General features: G+C 46.8%; 3 protein-coding genes and 1 long non-coding RNA gene across 17 annotated transcripts; 1 reads left to right on the forward strand and 3 right to left on the reverse strand.

Moving 5' to 3' along the window:
- Nucleotides 1-4: 4 nt before the first annotated feature.
- Nucleotides 5-3328, reverse strand: PHF23 (PHD finger protein 23; the record flags this gene model as incomplete). The annotated part of the gene is made up of 4 exons (XM_069104173.1): nucleotides 3071-3328; nucleotides 1662-1693; nucleotides 1407-1499; nucleotides 5-388 (listed from the first exon to the last, which is right to left on the reverse strand). Coding segments are annotated over exons 1-4 (543 nt in total), but the record flags the coding sequence as incomplete, so codon positions are not given.
- Nucleotides 3329-3989: 661 nt separating this feature from the next.
- Nucleotides 3990-6429, reverse strand: GABARAP (GABA type A receptor-associated protein). 2 transcript variants are annotated; one of them, XM_069104002.1, is made up of 5 exons: nucleotides 6274-6429; nucleotides 5266-5344; nucleotides 4962-5080; nucleotides 4471-4580; nucleotides 3990-4122 (listed from the first exon to the last, which is right to left on the reverse strand). In XM_069104002.1, the coding sequence occupies exons 1-4, from the start codon at nucleotides 6361-6363 to the stop codon at nucleotides 4515-4517; spliced, it is 354 nt and encodes a 117-aa protein (XP_068960103.1). In that variant the 5' UTR covers nucleotides 6364-6429; the 3' UTR covers nucleotides 3990-4122; nucleotides 4471-4514. The 2 variants fall into 2 exon arrangements, with proteins under 2 accessions (XP_068960103.1, XP_068960102.1); XM_069104001.1 differs by having other exon boundaries at nucleotides 3990-4580.
- A 1229-nt stretch (nucleotides 6430-7658) lies between these two features.
- Nucleotides 7659-14204, reverse strand: CTDNEP1 (CTD nuclear envelope phosphatase 1). 2 transcript variants are annotated; one of them, XM_069103999.1, is made up of 8 exons: nucleotides 13406-14202; nucleotides 10795-10861; nucleotides 10524-10642; nucleotides 10236-10307; nucleotides 9716-9832; nucleotides 9272-9383; nucleotides 8474-8558; nucleotides 7659-8080 (listed from the first exon to the last, which is right to left on the reverse strand). In XM_069103999.1, the coding sequence occupies exons 1-8, from the start codon at nucleotides 13505-13507 to the stop codon at nucleotides 8020-8022; spliced, it is 735 nt and encodes a 244-aa protein (XP_068960100.1). In that variant the 5' UTR covers nucleotides 13508-14202; the 3' UTR covers nucleotides 7659-8019. The 2 variants fall into 2 exon arrangements, with proteins under 2 accessions (XP_068960100.1, XP_068960101.1); XM_069104000.1 differs by lacking the exon at nucleotides 10236-10307 and having other exon boundaries at nucleotides 13406-14204.
- A 361-nt stretch (nucleotides 14205-14565) lies between these two features.
- LOC138173952 (uncharacterized) lies at nucleotides 14566-20155 on the forward strand. Of its 12 annotated transcripts, XR_011171593.1 has the most exons (7): nucleotides 14566-15108; nucleotides 16570-16743; nucleotides 17278-17461; nucleotides 17921-18016; nucleotides 18517-18671; nucleotides 18774-18874; nucleotides 19745-20155. It is a non-coding gene; the product is annotated as an uncharacterized lncRNA (long non-coding RNA). The 12 variants fall into 12 exon arrangements; XR_011171591.1 differs by lacking the exon at nucleotides 17921-18016; XR_011171596.1 differs by lacking the exon at nucleotides 17921-18016 and having other exon boundaries at nucleotides 14566-15096.
- The last annotated feature ends 312 nt before the right edge of the window (nucleotides 20156-20467 follow it).

Below are 20467 nucleotides of genomic sequence, written 5' to 3' on the forward strand. Positions count from 1 at the left end.
GGTTCTTTCGGTCCTTTTTTCGGGAGGGTTGAGGGAGATCCTCCTGGGAAGCAATGACAGGGGTGAGGGTAGTAGGGGGCCGAGGGACATGTGTTGGGGGTGCAGGGACCAAAGGGGGTGCCACTTTGGGTCCATCCAAATCAAAGAGAGAGTCCTTAAGCTTCATTTTCTCAAGCAGCGTAGCACTGTCAGAGGCCTGCAGTCGAGGGAAGGTGGACCCTGGTGGAGGGGGGCCTCCTTGAGCAGCCCGCCTCTTAGAAGATTTAGCCTTTTTGACAAAAGTCTGGATGGTTCGAAGGTCTGAAGGGGCTGAATCCCAGCCATCACTATCTGCAGCACTCTCTCCCCGAAATGGTGAACTAGAGCCAGAGGCTGGCCAGTCACTTTCCTAGGGGTGGGTGGGAAGGGAGGTTAAGTGTTGGTGCCCCCTTTCAACCAATTCCAACTCCATTTCCCACACCTGCAGACACATCAGGCTTAACCACAACCAGGTACTAGAGTAGACATCTAATACTCTAGTCCTCTTGCACAGTTAATTTCTGCAAGCCCAACCAATTCACATTATTTAACCAACCCACCTACAGCCCTGCAAACGCCAGCAATTCAGCCCCTAAACTAATTGGTCCCCAAACATCTCTGTGAAATCTCTTTTGTTGCTAGAACTCCTATCTTCCCCCAGTATCCATTATCCTAACCTTAATCATAATAATAGTAATAATAACCATTCACAATACACAGAACTTTTTTTTCTTTTTTTTTTGGAGGGTAATTGAGGTTAAGTGAGGGCAAGTAAGTGTGTAAGTATCTGAGGCCGGATTTGAACTTAGGTCCACCTGACTCCAGGGCCGGTGTTCTAGTCACTGTGCCACCTAGCAGCCCCAACAGAGAACTTTTTTAAGGTTTGCAAATGGATTTCCTTATAACCCTGATAAGTAGATAAAGTATCATTCCAATTTTACAGATGTCCATAATCATTGCTGATAATTTTCTTGGACAGGATTTGAGCCAAGATCTTATGACACTAAATGCAACCTCCATAAGATCCCAAGAGTACCCTCAAGACCCTCAAAAACTTTTCTGGTATACCCAAAAGACCAAACAAAACCACCATTCCCCAACTATCTTATTTCCCTTCCCCCCCTCAACTTTATCTCCATTAATTCTAGTTCTCTTGAATTCCCATAACTTCTCCATTTTCAATATTCTTTGATTCTCCATCCTATCACATCTCCCAACACCAAATTCACCTAACCAATTTACTCTTCATAACCTTCTAGATTTATTTCCATAACTACCCCTGAACTCCCTTTACCCCTCTCCAATCTCCCTAAATCTTGTATTAGCCTTCCCTCTCTTTCCCCTCTTCCAAATCCTTCATGTCCCATCCCTAAAATCATTGCCCCTACCTCTTTGCTGGAGGGAATGTAGCCAGCATATGCCAAGACAAAACTGCAAAATTTGTTGAAATCCTCAATTGTTCGCCTTCGTTTTTCAGGGGGCTACAGAAAAAGAAGGAATCAGACACTTGGATTCTCAAAAGGAACAGTGGTCCAGAAGCAAAGTTCCCCTGAAGAGAGGTGGAAGGGGTAGATGATCTGGGGGAATCTTCTGTTTGGTTTTCCTAAAGGAAGCTTAGGTTGGAGTAGGAAGGGAAATCTCACCTGGGCCTCTGGTTTCAGGTTCGGAGGAAGATCTGAAGAAAAAAAAAAATTAAAAGAGCTGAGTCAAGGTACTGGAAAAGTATACATGCTTCTTTCCCCAAACATTATCACTCTTTTAGGACCCCATCTCTTGCCTCCCTCCCTTCCCACAGGAGAAAGACCTGAGTGATTCTGCTTCCACTTTCTTCCTAACTAATCTTCCCTATTCCATTGCCCAGTCTTCTCAGAATGCATTAGCTTACATGTGCCCTCCCATGTTGTTGTTTCTCCAGGTTCTATTCTACTTCTTTCCACTGTTACCCTTTCTGGTCCCAAGGCCCCCCCCCCCCATATGCCCTTTATACTGGGCTCCCACTCCCCATCCCTTCAGTTGGGACACTGCCACACACCACCAGGGCCTGTGCCCCACTACTCTATTCTCTGGGTTCTCTTTTCAGACCAGTTCATGCAGAATCCCTTGTTCCCACTCCTCAAAACTCTCAGGTTTAATCTGGCTTTATTACATCCCTCCTCATCAACAGTTCTCAAGACCTTGTTCTCAGGCCTGGACATGTGGCTCAGCTCACCTCCCCCAACTCAATTAGATTGTTCCTGGGGCCCTTTTCTTTAACTTGCAGATCTTCTGCTTATACTCTGTCCATACTCTGTCACTACTCTATCACTAACCCCAGGCACAATACCGCACACCCCTAAACTCTCCACTCCCTCCAACCTTCTTTGGCTTCTCAGCATTGGAAGGGGGGGGGCGGAGAGGGAAAGAAGAGGGAGGGAGGCCGCCTCTCTGACTCCTCCAGCCTCCTCTGCCGCTCCCTCAAGCCCATTTTCTCCCAGCTAAAGTGTCCCCTTCCTACTAACTCCTCGACAAGTCTCCAGTTCCTGGTCCTCATGGATCTTCCAGTCCCACTAATCAACTCCCCAGCTACAGCTCGCCGGCCACCCTTCCCCTCCCCCAGCAGCTCCCTGACTCCACAACCCCCCCCAGCAGTTACCCAGTTCCACAGTACCCCTCCCCCGCAGCAGTTTCCCATCCTTTCTCCTCTCAGCTGTCCCCCCAAATAATCTGGATCCACAAGCCCCACAAATTATCTGGCTCCGCACCCAATTTTATCCTGTTTCGCAGTCACTTCCCATTCTTGAACCCCAAACCACCCAGATCCACAACCGGTCCCCTCCCTACCCGAAAAGCAGCTCCAAAAGGCCGTTCCTCACAAGCTGCCCAGCTCCCCCTTTCCGGCCCAGTCCACCGGCCCTCCCTCGCCCCCTCCGAACGTCCGACCTCTCCCTCCAGTTTCTTCAGCCTCCGCTTCCCGGTCTTGGTATCCCAACTCATCACCCCTTTCCCCTGGGCCCCTACTGGGCTCCCCGCCCCCCAAGTTTCCCAGACCCCAACTCCGGGTCCCCAGGCTCACCTTCGGGGCTGGGCTCCGCCATGGCTTCCAGCATCGCCACCGCACCGCCCCTCCCCCCCCCCCCCCCACCCCCAGACTCCCGGTGCTGTCTCCGGTGCCTCTACAGTCTTCCACCCTCCCGAGACAGTCTCAGCCCTAACCCCTGCCCAAGTTCGGGTGCCGTCCCGCTACCCTATCCTCTCCTGAGCTCCTCTTTCCCCAGTGGTTGAACCGCCTGGCTCCTGCCGCCTCCCGCACCCCCGGACCGGCCTGCCGCCTGCTCCCTACTCTTCCCCTCCCCCCTTCCTCGCCGCCCTCCGCCTCCAGCGCGCAATGCACCACGGGGCGTGTAGTTCTGGTTTATGTAGCTGTACGTGGAAAGCGGCCAGTGTTACTACAATTCCCAGCAGCTCTAATCTTTGCGCAGGCGCACGACTATCTCCTCCCCATCCACTGGCGGGGAAAGGAGGAGCTAAGGAATTGGGGGTGGTGGTGGGGAAATGGACTGCATGGGCTGCCGGGAACTGTAGGCTGGGCGGGACCTTAAGGAGAAAGGGAGAGAGAAACGTAGCTTCCGGCCACCTTACCGCCTCTCTTTGCTATTTCTCCACCACTAGTTAAGGGCGCTTCCTATCAGGCGGAAGCAGAGATTGCTGGGAGACGAGTCCCCTCTTAACTAGCTTGGGCTAAACCGCCTTTTCCTTTTGCTCAGGCATAAGCAAGGGTCCCTTCCCACACAGAGATTCTAATCTAACACTACTTGTGTTAAATGTGGAAGTGACAATATTGTCTCTGAACTAATTTAATGGTAGTGGAATCGACCCATCCTGCCCACTGTGACGAGCTTTATGAAGGAAGGAGGCAGGTGAAGATGGTCCCATTTTTCCCCCCATGGGCCCCACGACAAAGAAAAGCAGAAAAAGGGCAGGAAGCAAAGCAGTTAAGTTGGTGGTTTCTTTATTGATCTTCTCCACCCTCGGCCCACTTCCACCCCTCCACCCCAACTCCGTGGGAGGAAAGACGAAGGTGGAGGCGAGGGGAGGAATTGTAGGAATCCAAGTCCCTTGGGGAGTCTGGGAAGGAACAGAAACCGAAACAATCAGTGAAACAAAAAGAAAATGGGAACTGACAACCAGGAAGAGTTTGGGGGAGGTCGGGAAGGGAGAAAGGAAGGGGCAGAAAAGGTTTAGATTTGAGGGAGAAAAAAAGAAAATAAGAGACATGGGGGGGAGGGTGCTCTCCTCTACCCTTGCCCTCCCCAACCCCAGCCAGCATGGGCTGAGGGAAAGAAGAGTCTTAAAGCATTGCAAATTGCAGGCCTTGACAAGAGGTGATGGTGTTTGTCTTCCAGCAGGGGAAAGAAACCGAGGAGAATGGGGTAGTTAGAGGATAAGGAGAGGAAGAGACAGGGCAACCCTCACTCTTCTTAGAGAAGGGCCCCCCTACCCAGGGGTGGCAGGCAGCTTCACAGACCATAGACACTTTCATCGCTGTAGGCAATGTATAGAAAGAAGTCTTCTTCATGATGTTCCTAGGGGTAGGGGGACAATGTTGGCACAAATGTAATCTGCCCATAAGTAGGTCAAGTTCCTTAGAGACCCACCCATACATCCCAGCTTGCTCCAGGAAAGTTGCTCAGAATTATACCTACAAATAGTTGCTGAGACACAGGACTCAGGAAAGGAATAGCTAATGGCTGCTCCAGTCATAGGGCCAAATTAACCCTTCCTGCCCACCCTTTTGGCAATCAGTTTCCTTTTAACTTCTAAGGATTAGGGCCAGAGTTGAGTGGAAGCCAACTAGTCACCCAACCACTGTTGGTACTTTCTCAGCAATTTTACCAGAGCTAGGAAGGGAGTTGTTTCCTTAAATCCCCTTCATGTTTTTTCTCTCAGTACTCCCCTCTTCATACCTGGTAAAGTTGACCCATGGTGGCGCTGGTGGGTGGAATGACATTGTTGACAAAGAAAAATAGGGCGTCCTCAGCTCGGAGGTGAATTCGCTTCCGGATCAAGAAGTAGAACTGACCAACTACAAGGAATGTTGGGAGGAGTGGTTGTAGCAAACTAAAGTCACACTAGAAATCAGAGTAAGGCCTCAGGGGCTCATAGAAAGTAGTTGTCTACTTTGTACCTCCAACTGGAATTCACTCCAGCCTACCATCTCCCCACCCACCAGTGCCACCACCATGGATCTGCTTATTCAGTAGTTCCCACCTGTGAGATCAGAAGGCACCAGATATTTCTTCTTGTCCAGGTCGCCTATCCTGGCCTTAGGAGCCTTCTCCACAATCACCTGGGGAAAGAGAAAAGTTGACATAGGTTAAAAGGGTAGTATCACTGTGCCCTCCAGGTCAATCCTTTCCTCTCCTACCTTTCCTCCCCTCCAGTCTGACCTTGCCTCTCCTAATAACTATACTCTTTTGGAAGCCCTTACACTAGGAATGGAGCTGCCTTACCAATAAAAAGACCCTCTGACCCCATTTTTTTCTCTAGGCATCCCAGCAATTAGCATCCAAAAGTGGAAAGGAGTTGGCCCATACCTCATCAGAAGGAGCAAGAGTTAAATGACCAAATGTCAAAAGTAATAAATGTGTAATAAATGTTAAATTACATTTGGAATTTCTGTTCATGTGCAAGTTAAATTCAGAGGTCCCTTTTAACTCTGAGATTCTGTATCCCCATGTGTCCAATAACCAATAATTTCGACAGGAACCTTTGTGGTGATCCTATTAGAACCCAGATGCTCTTTAGAACAATTTCTGTCTTAGATAAAGTATAGCTTTATGAATAAATGTCCTAGTATTCCTATTCCCAGTTCATCAACCCATCCTGAAACCCTGAAAGTTCGTGTGAAATAGAGAGAACTGTAACTCATACACTGGCACCAACTCAAGACTTGTGAGCTCCGACTCCCGATTCCATTATCCAGCTCCCCTCCTCAGAAACTCGGCTTTCGTCCCTCTGCTGTCTTTTTCCTCTCCTAAACCACACCCCCAAATTACACCTCCCCCGCCTCCCTTCCCAGCTCTCCAGAGCTGCCTCTACAGATGGGGTAATTCCCTTCCCGGCCCAGGAAGGCCCCGAAGCCTCAGGCCTCCTCCCACAGTCCAAACCCTGCGCATCCCTAGGCGCCCCCGCCCTGGTCGTAGGTCCCAACATGCACCGTCTGGCTCCGCCACTGAGAATATAATGTCCGCCCTACCCCGCCGTGCCCCGTCTCACCGGGACCCGGTCGGGATACTTCTTGCGGATCTTCTCGCCTTCAGAGCGGCGCTTCTCGAACGGGTGCTCCTCCTTGTAAACGAACTTCATCCTCCCAGGGACCGGGCCGGAATGGGCTGAGGGAGCGGGGGAGGGGGGGGGGGCGGACGGGGCCGGGACGGGGAGGGGGCAGCGGCGACGGAGACGGACGGCCGGGCGGGTGAACTCACTCGGCGGAGCGATCTCTGCGACCTGCGCCACTTCCCTATTCACCAACTCCGCCCCTCTTCCCCAGGCCGCACTGGGAGCCGCCCAGTCGCCCTGCATACGCCAACGGCGCAGGGGGGGCGGGGCCTCCTACGCGGCGGCGCAAGAACCGCCCACCTCGCCTCCCTCTTACGCCACTGGAGTAACCGCTTCGGAACGGATTTACGAAATTACGGCAACGGATTCGCTGTCCCGATGCGCAGGGTGAAGGCGACTATATTTCAGATTTCAGACGCCATGGGGGTGTGAGCAGATGCAGACTTTTTAACCACTAGGGATCCCGAAAGGAAATGTAGAGTTACGACGGGGGGATTCACGAAGCGTGGTGCTATGCAAGGAATTTTGCTGACATCAAAACAAAATAGTGCCCAGTTGGGAAAGGGAGCTGGAGATCTCAAAACCGAAAAGCACCTAGGCTTAACATGGAATGCAAACTGCGCGTAATCTTGGAGCCGGTGGAGCACTAGAGTCCCAAAAGGTAGAATGAAAGAGGGATGCTTACTGTGGTCAACAGTGTTTAAGCATATGTGAAACGTCATAAAAATGGTACGGTTGGAGGGAGTCACGTGATAAGGAAGTGAAATAGATCCGGTGTGGAATTGATGTAGAAAGGAGCCAATGAGGGGAGAAAGAACTGAGGAACCTGTCACTGCAGCCCCACCCAGAACCTGTGAGCCGACCCTTCCCCAGGCTCTCTTAATAGGAGCAGGGCACTAATGAACAACTAGCTACCCTCTCCCGTACCACTTCTAAATCTGACCAGTCTGTCTTCCTAGTGCACGTTAGCGTCTCCCTCAGACAATCCACTACCAAGCAAAACAAACTCTCCCCCTTCATTGCTCCTCTCCACTAGTCTTCAAAACTGGGGAGGATGGGGGCAATAAATACCCTTTCCCAGCGGCCCACCCACCGTCTTTCCCAAGATCCCAGAGATGGGGCCTTCAATTTCAGAGTTATAATGCATGGTTCAATAGGAATAGAAGACCTGGGTTGGGAAGAGGCAGAAGAAGATGGTTATAAGTGGAAAGGGGAAGAGAGGAAGAGTTGGCAAGATCTTGGGAGGGAGGGTAGAAATCAGTGGGCTGGACGAAGGGTTTCCCTCCCAAATCCACCCCTCAGAGTAGCAGTGAAGAATTAGATCTGTTTTTTACAAGAGTTTAAAAAAAAATCAAATCACAACAGAGCTGGTTTAGCATCTGTCTGACCCTCCCAGGTCAGTCTCTCCCTACCTCAGACCAGTCTTTCACCCCTGACATGGGGGCTGTTTTGGCCCGCCCAGGCCACAGTCTGTATCCCAACCTGGAGTTTCCAGGGAGTGTGTGAACATGGTGAGGCTGTTTCAGTATCTGGGCTTGAGTGTCCATCTGGCCTCCAAGTGGAGTGTAGATGGCCCAGGCCAGGCAGTCCTCAGAAATGGGCTGGGAATGGAGCAAGCAGCCCAAGGGCTCTCCCTCCCTTCCCCCGCTCCATTTGTGCGCGTGGGGGTGGGGGAAGTGGCTGTCACCAGAGCCGATGCTGGTGAAGGTTTCGGCTCAGCACAGATCGGACGTCGGCAGTGAACCTGGGGTAGGGGAAGAAGGGAATAGTAGGGGATGAACATTCACCAGTGACAAAGCATCCAGGATTCCTAGGTCTCCTTTTCCTCCAGACCCTAATTTCCTCAAGAACATAACAATAACAAAACACATTTTATATAGTGTTGTTCAATTCTACAAAGCACTTTACATAAATTATTTCATTTGATCATAACAGAACAATGCTGTGATGTAAGTACTACAGATATCATCCCCATTTTACAGATGGCAGGTTAAAGGACTTGACTTGCCTGTAATCACAGAGCTACAAGTGTCAGAGGTGAGATTCAAACACAGGTCTTCCTGACTCTAAGTCTACCATTCATTCCACTATACCTCTCCAGTATCAAGACCCAAATATCCAACCCTGGCCTTCTCACCTGAGAGCATCCAGCATAGGAAGTAGGTTGAGGAGTGCTGTGTCACTGGGGTCACTAAACCAGGACTTGATTGGGATGGCATTATCTGGAAGTAGGGATCAAGAAAATAGGATTGAGCCAAGTCTGAAAAGATAAACTATTAACTACCAAGAATTTGCCTTACAACATCCTGTGAAGCAATGCATTATCACTTTTCTTTCATAGATGAGAAAAACGCCTCATAGTTTAAGTGACTTACCCAAGGTTAGACAACTAATTATTTGAACAAAGAGCTAATATTCCAAATCCAGTGGTCCTTCCAATTTACCTTTTTCCTGAACATTTATTCAATATACAAAAATTAGCTATATTTCATAGCTCAGTTTAATGTGATCATAGAAATTATGATCTATTAAAATTAAATTGCTACATTTGAAAATGCAGCTTTGTAAAACAAATTTGGGAAAGAGAATTTAGTTTACAAAACAGTCACAGTATTCTTTTTAAAAGTGTCCTCCCTGATTGCATCTAGAACATTTTGACTCAGAAACTCTGTAAAAATATATACTGTATTAAGCAAAAGATATCAATAAATTAGGAACTCTTGTTGTTACAAGGTTAAAAGCAAAAGCCTCTCTCCCAAAGTGCTTTTACATGACTCTCTGATTTATTCCTACAACAGTGGTCTGAAGAAGTGCAGGGAAAGATAAATCTGCCCATTTCATAGAGGTTACACATCCAAGTCAGTCATGGACTAAATACAGCACCCACCACACACCTCCCCTGGCCACTTTCTAGGCTTCCCTTAACTCCCCCTACCTGGATGGCTCCTATAGGCTCCTGGGGAGTTATCCAGGATCACAATGCTGGAAAGGTCACTGTGGACCACAGAGAGATCCTTGATGTAGCTGCCCAACTCCAAAGTGCAGTGCTGGGAGGTGGTGTAGACAAGGGCATTAGCTAAGAAGAGACAGACCCCCTCTGGGGCTGCTTCCTCAAATCCCAACCTGCCCCAGATCTTTTCTTGTTCTCACATTCTTAGGTGAAAGAGACTGACAGGAAATTGGGGGTAGGGGTGGTATAGAATAGTGGTGGGGAAAAAGGGGAAGAAGCTACCTCCCCAGCCCTTTAAACTAATGAAAGGGGCTGTGTCAGCAATATGAACTTGCCCAAAGAACTACAGATCTGTCCCCACCAAGGAAGTTAACATCTGGGCTCCCAAGCCCCATTTTCTTTAAAAAATGGGGAACACAGGCCCCTTACCTGTCTGTAGTATCGTCTCTTAAGTATGCTCCGGCTATTGTCCAACTTGTCAGCCACAGCTGAACCATAAATCTCCATGCTTGCTGTAAACACAACCAGCTCATACCATTGGCTCACCTGAAGGAGAAGAAAAAGGAAAGGGACAGACTGAGAGGCTCACATCATCCCCATGAAGCAGGTGCCAAACCCACAAATCGCTGGTTAGGTCTTTCATTCTTTTTGAGGATCAAAATATCCTGCCACCAAATTCAAAAGGGTAAGGACAGAAGGCTCAAAAATAAACAGAAGCTCATGGCAACAGCTAGAGTTGAACTCTATACTGAAACCACCCTTACTAATTCCCAGCACTCCTATATTGCCTTTCCTCCAAGTTTCCTACATATATCTAACCTCCATTCTCCCCATCCCCAGATCCCAACACTCAATGCATAGTCCCAATACTATACAACTCCTAGATTCTGAAAATTTTTTTTCTTTTCTAAAACAGCCCCCCAATCCCCTTGCACTCCCCAAGACTTACCACTTCTAAGAAGAAGTCCACATGGGGCCTCTTATGTACAAAAAAACGGACAGGATGTTTGTCTATTACGACCTGTGGGGGGGACAAGGAGGGGCTGGGGGGGAAGCCCTACTAGCATCCCCTCCCTGGAGAGACTTTTGCCCCACCAGGCTTACCCCAGTCCCAAGGGACAGGGAACAGAAAACCCCAGGAGAAGGAGTTGAAGTTGAAGGAGAGTAAAAGGTGATGGGGCATGGAGAGAAAAGGGCAGAGTAGTGGCATATACATCCATCCCATTCACCCTCAGACCTTGAGGATGAAGTCAGGAGGTGTTCCTGGTCGAACTGTAGGCCTCAGAACCCCATCATGATGGGAGTGAATAAGCGTTTCATCCAAATCCAACACTAGTATCTTTCGCTTTACCTGGCCTAAAAGCAGAGGAAAAAAAAAAAGAGATGAGAACTTTGTTGTAGAGTCCTTTGGCTTCTCCAAGGCATTTACTAGTGGCTAACCTTCAGGTTCCATCCATCCTACTCTCACTTTTAACCTTCAATGGTCTCCCAAGGTTCCAGGTACTCACCAAGACGGTTTCGGGAAACAGGGGATAAAGGAAGGATGTCATATCGAACAGTCTGATACTGAATTATCTAGAGGCAACAAGAAGGAAATATTAGGGCTTTTGACTAAAGGAAGGCCTTTCCCAATAAGAGCCAGGCACCCATAAAGTTCTACCCCTAGCCCTCACTATATCCAAAGGATATTTTATAGCAGCAATTAATATTGTCTTATTACTGTTAAGTGAAATGGAGCTAGATACTTGGGTCTCTGATCCCTAAAAAGTGTCAAGCGGAATGACTATTATTCTGAGGAAAAGAGCTAAAGACTGGGAGGAATTCCTGGGTTTGTTGGGGAACGAGGGCCTGATTGGGGACTGCAGGGTCAGTCCCCTACAATCTGTCTCACCTGGGCCTATACATATTCAGAGACTGTCAGGTCAGTTAAGTTCTCCAGGCCAAGGGCCATGAAGCCTATTTTAACCAGCCACCTGTCCACTTCCATCATCACTAGCAGTCATGGGTTACATAGGACCTTGACCCCCAAGGCAACTCTCCCTAGGTGCTCAATTTAATTGTTGAAAGCCCCAACCTTTTCGGCAGACTTGATTGGTTATCAGAAAATCCAAAGCATTAATTCCCAAGGAAAGTTGAGACAGATGAGTATCTCCTCCCCCTCCAATCCCAAACTTTCTGCTCTTTCTCCCTCCCTCCTGCTCAGAATTATACTTTCTAATTCTTAGTTCTCATAGGACCACAGATGTAGAGTTGGAAAGAATCAATGCCCACACTCTATACATAAGGAAATTAAGGCTCAGAGGAGTTAAGTGATTAGTCTCACACAGCTAGTATGAGGTTTGAATCTTAAGGTGGGATTTGAACCCAGGTCTCTCCTGGAGAAACTCAGATACCCCACCCTACTTAAGTCCAAAGCCCTTTCAGACTGATGTCCTTATTTACCCAGATCTTACCTCCTATAGGTACCTAGACGTCTTGACACAGTGTTTTCTAGAAAGTCAAGTGTTTTATCCCCCCATTTCCATGGTATCTCCCCATTCTTTGTTCTCTCCCAGGATAGGGCATGATCGGGATAGAGGACAGCATATGCTAAGCATGTAGGGAAATGCTCTAAGCAGCTGCTACCTGAAGCTGGAGGATTTGGGAGTCTGGCTTGGCTTTGGGATACAGACCAACATTGGAGGTAATTTTGGAGGTCCCCAGTACCAAAACAAACGGGACTTTCTCCTCCTATACCTGATGTAAAATGAAGCATGGGTTGAGGAAGAGGAAGAGGATGTAAGGCAAGGTCAAGCAGAATGAAATATCTCAGGAAAATAAACCTAATGTGGTGGGGATAGCAAAAGGGTAATGGTTTACATTTATATGTCACCTGTTTGAAAATAACTGTGAGGCAGCCCTATTTTCAGGATGTGGACATTGAGGCAGAGAGGTTAAGTGATTTGCTGAGAATCATATTAAGTATCAGAGCCAGGAATTCCCCCACCCTCAAATTCCCTGTCCCCCACTTGTTTCCCAGTCCTAGCTCTCCCTCCTAGAGGTTCAAAGACTCAGGCCTTAAGGATAATGGTGGAAACCCTCTCAGTACCCTGTGATAGGAAAAAGATAAATTATAGGTTAAGCCCATGGCCTCAAATGGAAGGGGTCAATACTCCCTAAAATCCAGGGGACTTTTCCTCCCATTAGGATGGGGTATCTGTAATAATTTGTTTTGTTTTACTTGGAGTTTCAGTGAAAAGTTGTGGGGCCAAGTTAGGGACTCTTCTACATCTGCCCTCTATGCCCCTAACTAAATTTTCCCTTCCTAGAGGATTTTTTCTGGAGTTAAAAGCTAATGAACTCTATCCTAAGGGGAAAAGTCACTTACCCAAATATTTCTATTAAGTACTGGGTTCGGGTTCTCCCTCCCAACACACACACACTCACTCACTCTCTTCCAGATATGGGATCATTAAGTATCATAAGTATCAGGCCAACCAAGATTTACAGATAAGGAAAGCTACTACCCAAAAGACTCATCAAAACCTTAGGCTATACCTCCGTAACTCAAACTTTTCCTAAAGGTTTTTTAGGTCTCCTCTGTCAAAAAATCCTATTTTAAACTCTCTTTACCCTCATATTCTTGTCTAAACTCCAGGTCTTTATCCACAGGGGTCTCCTTCAATTCTAACTTCACAAGGGCTCTTCCCCATAGCAAATGTAACTCAATTCTTGTTACAAAAGGTTAGTCAAAACTTACAGACCCCCTTATTTTACACAAAATTTCCACAGAAGAGTCCCTCTACCAACCCAAATCGCTAGATAAAACTTAAATCAGTTTCTTCAAAAACAATCACAATTTATTTACAGAACCCTCACCCATCCAACAAGTCCTACCCCTTAAAACAAATTTCGGGGCCTAGTCACCAGAACTCTTTATGAAGTACCCTTCCTTCAAATTCCTGCCTTACTAAAGGAAAGTCTCAACCAGCCATCTCACAATATACATGCTTACCCAACTCCTGTCCTAGACCCAACGAGAGTAGCCCACCAATTACTCCGAATTGCTTCTCCCGATCCCCCCAAAATCCAGCGGGGGGGGAGAGAGCTCCAGCCGGCTTGCTGACACCCCAGTCTCACCGTTCGGACCTGTCTCCGCAGAAGGTACAGGCAGAAGCTCCAGAGTTTGGCAGCAAAGGCCACGAAGGTGCGCAGACCCAGGAGACATTGAGTCCTCATCATCCCGACGCCCCTGGCCCTGATGGCCCTGGGGGCCCCGGGGCCCGGCTCAGCCAGGCCCCCGGGGGCAGTACTTCCCCTTCCCCCTCCCGAGTTTGGGAGGGTTAAAGTACGGGATTCAAGCACTAGAAAGCTACAGCTAGTTCAGAGGGGGATGCAGCTCAAGGAGATCCCCCCCAAAGGGGAGAAATATTCCCCAAGGAAGTAAGAGGAGAGATATGGCAAGTCCTTTGGGACCCGCGGGAGGCGCACCCTAAAAGAAGGGGCAAAGATACGCGTTAAATGGGGGCCAGAGATTTTAGGTCAGGGTCCTTGAACGGGAAGGAAAGGGGGCAGATGGAGAGGGGGGGAAGGGAGGAGGGAAAGAAGAGGGAAGCCCGCGACGCAGGCGCACTAGGTGGTTGAGTGCAGGAAAGCCGGCGGGAGGAAGGGAAGGGCTGGGCGAGCAGGACGCGCGGAGCTGGGAGTGAGGAAGGAGAAAGAGAGAAAGCGGAAAGAGGGGAGGGGGAGCCACGGAGTATGAGGCGCGGGCCTGAAGCTGGTCTCCCCCCCCCCACACTCGGGGGATGCCTTAACCGCTCGGAAGCAGGGCCGCTGCCTCTGCCGCCACATCCCCGAGCCTGACAGACGCCATTTTACCGCCTAGAGTCCTCCCTCTCCCCCTTTCCTCCTCCCTTCTGACATCACTTCCGGCGACCCACCCACTTCCAGCAATGGTGGTAAAGGCTACGTCCGGACTCATCTACTCTCCTCCCATCCGGCTGTACTGCGCAAGCTCCTGACTGAAGCTACTAAATCACTCCCCGGAAAGGAACTGGGGGGGAGGGGAATCTCGGTGGAAGGGGATTGGTTCCTCTTCCACCCTCCACCCCCGACTTCTAGTGAGCCGGAAATCAGGGAAACGCGAGGGACTAGAGGAATGATGTATTCTCAGGCTGCAGGCTAAATCTTTGCTTTTTAGCATATAGGAGTGCGGTGCGCACGCGCCACCCTTCCTCCCACCCCACCCCAACCTCAACTGCCCCCAACGGCTTTTCACGCCCTTCCGCGTGACCTACTGAGATGCACTCCTCCCTCTCTTAAAGAAAAGGATCGCGGTCTATAGTTTGGCGACTTCTCCCTAAGTCTCTGCGTTTGGTGGTACTCCGTCCAGTAGTAACTTCCGTTCGTGGGCAACCGGGAGGAGGTTAAAGGATCCCTCCAATACTTCCCCACATCCTTGCGTTTTCATTCTTGAGTCTCGCCACACCAAACCCCACTTCAGATTTCTAAAAAGAATCACTGTACAGTTAGATTCGGACCCCAGTCTTGCCTGGGCACTGCCTCCGGCACCGAAGCTAACCGGTGACGTCACAATGCAGGCTCAGACGAGCTGTAGGAACCCCTGGGAAAGTGTGTGTGTGTGGGGGGGGGGGTGCTGTAAATTGGTCCGCCCACGCAGGCAGCCGATTTCCGTGACGGTATCAATGCGCGACTAGCCCGCTGGTAGGAAGCCTAGCCTGGGACAAAAATGTTACGGCCGCTCTGGGCCGATGACGCCCTGGGGCCTCTACGAGGTCACGGTGCTGACGAAAGAGCAACGAGGAAGCGAAGTAGGAGGCGTGGTAAAGTGGGCGGAAAAACCCGGGACTTTGGGTGCTGTGCCGGGTTTTCAACTCTGATCTCTGTTTGAGGGGGAGTTTACTAAGGGGCTTTGGTATTGGAGCTTAGGAGAATTGTCCTTTGGGTGTGGGGACTTTGATTGGAGCTGAACTTATAGCAAACACCTCCTGTCCCGGCATCCTCACCCAATTGTTACTAGACTTTGCCTGCTTTAGAAACTAACCCTGAGATGAGGGTCAAAAGTAGCCCCTCTTTTGCAGTGGAAGAGAGGTTCAAATCCTGGGTTGAGAGGTGATGGAAAGAGGCATTCAAAGTAGGCTAGGACTCGGATACCAACTGAGGGTTAGAGAAAAAGCAATACATAAGTGGAGTAGTGCCCCTCCCATTCATTGCCCTCCCCGAACTACCTCCACCCCTCCCAGTTGAAGTTCCCATTTGAAGGAGGATTTGGAAAAATTCAGATTCAAGTAAGTAGGAAGATAATATATAGTATAATAATATAATAATAATATTATAATAATAGAGTCAGGTATAATCTGATAGGTACCTCGAGACAGAAATTTAAAAACGCCAAAACCAAACTATACCAAACTACTAAACATTTATATTGCACCAATTGAATCAAGTACAGGCTCCCTATACCCAGATCTTTTGACTCCCCTGCATAATTAGCTTCACCTTACGTACACACCTCCCTGACATGTACCCTCCATTTCATTCAATTTAAGTTAGTTTTCTTACTTTTCATTGTACGACGTTCTCATTAATTCCTGTCTACCTCAGTTCCCTCAACTTGTAAAGTGGGGACAATAGGGTTGTTGTGAGGATCAAATGAGATCATATTTTGTAAAGTACTTAGCCCAGGACCTGGCATACTTACTAAATGCTCTTTCCCTTCTCTTCCCCCTTTACTCCGTTTCTATGTCTGATCATGCTTGAACCCCTGTCCAAATCTGTGAAGTTGCCTCCAACGCACACTGATCTCCTTTCTGTTCTATTGTTTTAGTAGTAAATACCATAAATTTTACTTTTCGGTGTTGTATTTCTTCAAATTATGTTTAAAAAGCTTGTTTCTCCCAGTGTCCACTTTATTTTCTGGTCTTTTTGTATCTACTACAGAACTGACAATTAATAGGCACTCATCAGATTTGATTTGGTTGATTGGTTAACAAAAGTATGGAAGCCCACAGATAATCGAGCCCTCTAGTGGTGTTAGAAGTTCTTAGACCTAGGTTAGAATTGGAGAAGAGAATGGTTGGAAGAGGAAAGCTTATTTTAAGGGATGGGGTGGGGAATAGTCCCAAGCAAAACTAACTTTCTGATCCTTAAGGGAGAATAAAAGAGGACAGATAAATATAAGGGGGTAACTTAGATTGCCTCTTTGATAACTGGAAATTGACTGAACAAATTGTGATGCACAAATGTGAGAGGATATTATTATGTTCCAAAAAATTATGAATTAGTTCAGTTAATCCTGGGTAATATCAACTGATAAAGAGTGAATTGAATATTACAAGGACAACAGGATTATAAAGAAAACTGAAATGCTTAAGAATTCTGATTAAAGCAGTAATCAACACATCTCTGGAGAAACTAAAGCATATTTTACCCACTTCCTGACAAGTGATGGACACAAGGTACAGACAGAGACATAACATTTTTTGACTTGGCCACTGTGCAGATATATTCATTTTGCTTGCTTTTGCTTATTTTATTTGTTAAGGCTTTTTAAATTGGAGGGCAGTGGGAGTTACCATTGTTAACACTAAAAATAACACTGAAAAGAAAGGAAAAAAGTTCAGGGGGTGGGGCAGTTAGGTGGTTGCAGTGTGTAAATCGATGGCCCCAGACTGGGGACCCAAGTTGGATTCCAGCCCCAGACACTTAACACCCACACAAAAAAATTAGCTATGTAACCTTGGGCAAGTTACTTAACCACAATTGCCCTCCAAAAGGCAAAAAAAAATAAAATGTTCAGGGGGAAAAAAGCACAGATAAGTAAGACAATTTTGAAAATGATAATTTAGAATTTATGTGCTTTTTTTTAAGCAAGAAGTATTAAATGGAGATTCGGGTTTCATAGAGAATTCTTTTATGTTCTTGTATATACTCTTTAGTGTTTAGGTTCAGAATTGAATGGTTTTTGTCCTTTTCTACTCTTCTGTTCTAAGCTTTTTTCAGAGACCCACTTGTGCTGAGATCTTCAAACCCTGAGAACATTTTTAGGAGGAGAGGACTCTGACCTCTTCACCCTTGCTTTGGACTTGATTAGCTATCTGTTGCTTCTTGCTCCCGACAGCTTCTTTCTTCCAGATTCTATGGTCTCTGGTCCATGGGAACTTCATATGCATTTTGGTGAGAAACCTTCATTGTCCTAAGGGACAATTCTATTCTATACTTCATCCCAAATCAGCCTGTCATGAATAGGGTCCTTCTTTATGTTTTGCATGACTTCACATGTATAATTTGTATCACATTGCTTGCCTTCTCGAAGGGTGGGAGAGGGACAGGAAGGAGGTAGAAAGTTTGAAACTCAAAATCTTTTAAAATGTTTCAAAAATTTTTTAATGTCATTGGGAAATATTTAATGAAATAAAAATATTTTTGAAAAGGGTTCTTCTTCCTGGCCTACAACAGGCCTTTCCCATTCCTTTGTGGCTGTTTCTTCTGTTTCTTCCTCTTAGCCTCTTTCTGGTCCACCCTGTTTTTCACTACTCCTATTCTCAATTCAATCCTTGCCCTAATCTACCCTACTTTACATAATGCCCTCAGTTCACTCATATCCTGTTTGTCTTTCCCCCTGCCTTTCTCCAGAATATGACAAGTTTGTGTGGTAGGACTGCTACATGATGACATGCATGGGTCTGGTCTCTTGGTTGACTTGAATATATTCTGGCCTAGTTTGTGAAGGTGAGCTTTTTTGGGAGGCTTACCAAAAAGAGAACTGGAGGACAGTATCTGAATGTATATTTAGGATAATACAGGAGAAAGGAAGGGGGGATAAAGGGACTGGTATCTGGGGAATAAAGGTTAGTCCAGTGTTTGTTAGGAGTTGGATTAAAGGATGAGGAAGAAGAGGTAGAAATGATTTAGTTCATAGGGGCGGCCAGGTGGCTCAGGGAGTAAGAGCACCAGCTCCAGTGTTGGGATGACCTGGGGATAGAATCCGGGCTCAGATACTTAGCACCACACCCAGAAATAACTGGCCTTGTAACCTTGAGCAAGTTATTTAACCCCAATTGCTTTAAAAAAAAAAAAAAAGGAAAAAAATGATATAGTTCTAAAATAGGGGAATAGAGTGAACTTGAGAAAGGATGGGGGGCAGAGGTAGAACCAGCTAGCTACAATTTGGTTCTAGTTACCTCTCTTTCCTTCTTTTAATCCTTTTCTTCCTGGTTCTTTTTATTTAGATTCATTAGTTCTCCATCCTGCCCAACTTCAGTAAAGGAATTCGTAGTTCTACTGAAGAAGCCTCTCACCCCCAAGGCTATGGATGTATCCAGTTCCTGCAATTCATGTATTTGATCTGGGATAGCTTAAGGAAGCATTGGCCGTGGCTGGAGAGGTAAGGGGTGATATCCTAGGAATTGGAGAATTAAAGGGATAGGAAGGTTAAGCTAAGGATCTAAAGGATGAGACTGATTCTCAGTATCCTCTGCTCCCATAGGTGTGGACTTCATGAGATTTGCCCTTTAACCTCTGCTTGCAGCAGAAGAAAAGGGAAGCTTGGGATAACCTGGCCCTGCCCTTCCAGTTCAGTTTGGAAAAGTAAGGCTCCTTAAGAATTGGGACTGTGGAAGTAAGACTGTTAGGAATAGATATCTGGGTCTCAAGCAATGGAGGAATTAAATTAATAATTGCTAACTAGTACTTTAAGTTTTACAGAATTCTTTATATATGTTAAGTCATTTGATCTCTACAACAACCTGTGAGGCAGGTGCTATTAAGATCCCCATTTTACAAATGAGTAAACTGAGTTTGAGAGAGTTTAAGTGACTTGCCCAGGGTCTTGCCGCTAATAAGTGTCTGAGGCTGGCTTTGAACCTTCCTGCTTCCAAGTCCAACACTCTCCATTGAAACCACCTAGCTTTCTAAAGTAAAAGTTACTGATTAACCTCTCAAACATCTATAGGGACTAAAGTCCTTTCCTAGCTGATGACATGTCTGGGGAGTGGCTCCCCCACTGCCCAGAGATGGGTAAGTAAGAACTAAGGAAAAGGAATTTGTAGTCTTAATGAGTGTTCCATCCTTCTATTTGTAAAACCCACTCCCACCCTCAACCCCCCACTCCCACCACCATAGAGTACTTGGAATGCAACCTGGGCTGATCACTTAGGAAAAAGGACACAATAACAACAAACACTTATACCACCTTCTTGGGAAGCTCCAGATAGAGTGGAGATTCAACACAAACTGACAGGTATTTATTAAATATCTGTTGTATTATGTGGCCACTAGGGGGGAAAAAGCTTTAGCAAAATCACTACTCCTCCAACCATGTTGGGGAGATAAAACATACCCATAACAATATTACAAATACCGACAGATTAGGAGGGACTAAAGGATTAGTTCTGGAGGAGTATACTGTGTGAGGGCTTGGTTATCCCTTTATTCTAACACTACCTTTTTTCTCTTTAGGCAACAATTCTTGCTTTATCCTGCCCTAGCCTCTTCCACCAACCTTATATACATATATTTTATGGGTTTAATTCTGATGACTACCTATTTGGAAGATTCAGACAATGACCTGGATATCTGATGGTGCTGGTGGACTGACTATGAGTCCTGACTAACCTTGACCTACTACCTGCAACGATACAGTATATAGTCCATTTCAGTTTGTAGATTGGGTTCTAAAATCTGCGTATAAACCGCAATGATATAGTTAAAATTACCCTTGAAATGACTCATAAAATATAGTATCTTTAAACAGTTATAGCTGGAAAGGAGCTAGAGTCTCTTTGAAGGAAGGCAGTCTGTATCAGAGAGTAAAGAAACTGAAGTTGTTATTATAGAAATAATTGAAAATAAATTTTGTTTTTCATTAAACTCAACTTCACTATTGATCAGGAAAGTGACTGGTCTCAAATAGAAAAAAATATATATACATTCTTAACTAGTGATGAAAACCAGTGACTAGGGAAAACATACTCTTGAAAGGGTTTTATACATATTATTCTATTAAAAATGGACCTTTTCTTCTTTCTTCACTACAAGGAAGCCAAGGGAATACTGACCAGAAACGCTAGGAAAGATGACTAGGACTGCCTTTGTCATTAGCTCTATCAGGTTCAAGAGAAGGGATTGTGGGTGTATGTAATGTAATGCCAAAAGAAAGGCAACTTCCCAGGTTCAAAATAC

Source organism: Petaurus breviceps, unplaced genomic scaffold, assembly GCF_028583685.1.
Source record: "Petaurus breviceps papuanus isolate PSGF00001 unplaced genomic scaffold, PetGlider_PUasm1.0 673, whole genome shotgun sequence".
Lineage (NCBI taxonomy): Eukaryota > Metazoa > Chordata > Mammalia > Diprotodontia > Petauridae > Petaurus > Petaurus breviceps.

Excerpts from the sequence above, each read along its gene's own strand:
- CTDNEP1 (XM_069103999.1), bottom strand. The coding sequence starts at position 13,507 with ATGATGAGGACTCAATGTCTCCTGGGTCTGCGCACCTTCGTGGCCTTT. Across the intron at positions 10,862-13,405 it reads TGCGGAGACAGGTCCGAACG|ATAATTCAGTATCAGACTGT; the intron begins GTGAGACTGGGG and ends TGTTGCCTCTAG. Across the intron at positions 10,643-10,794 it reads TGTTTCCCGAAACCGTCTTG|GCCAGGTAAAGCGAAAGATA; the intron begins GTGAGTACCTGG and ends CTCTGCTTTTAG.
- GABARAP (XM_069104002.1), bottom strand. The coding sequence starts at position 6,363 with ATGAAGTTCGTTTACAAGGAGGAGCACCCGTTCGAGAAGCGCCGCTCT. Across the intron at positions 5,345-6,273 it reads AGTATCCCGACCGGGTCCCG|GTGATTGTGGAGAAGGCTCC; the intron begins GTGAGACGGGGC and ends CTCTTTCCCCAG. Across the intron at positions 4,581-4,961 it reads CCATGGGTCAACTTTACCAG|GAACATCATGAAGAAGACTT; the intron begins GTATGAAGAGGG and ends CCCTACCCCTAG.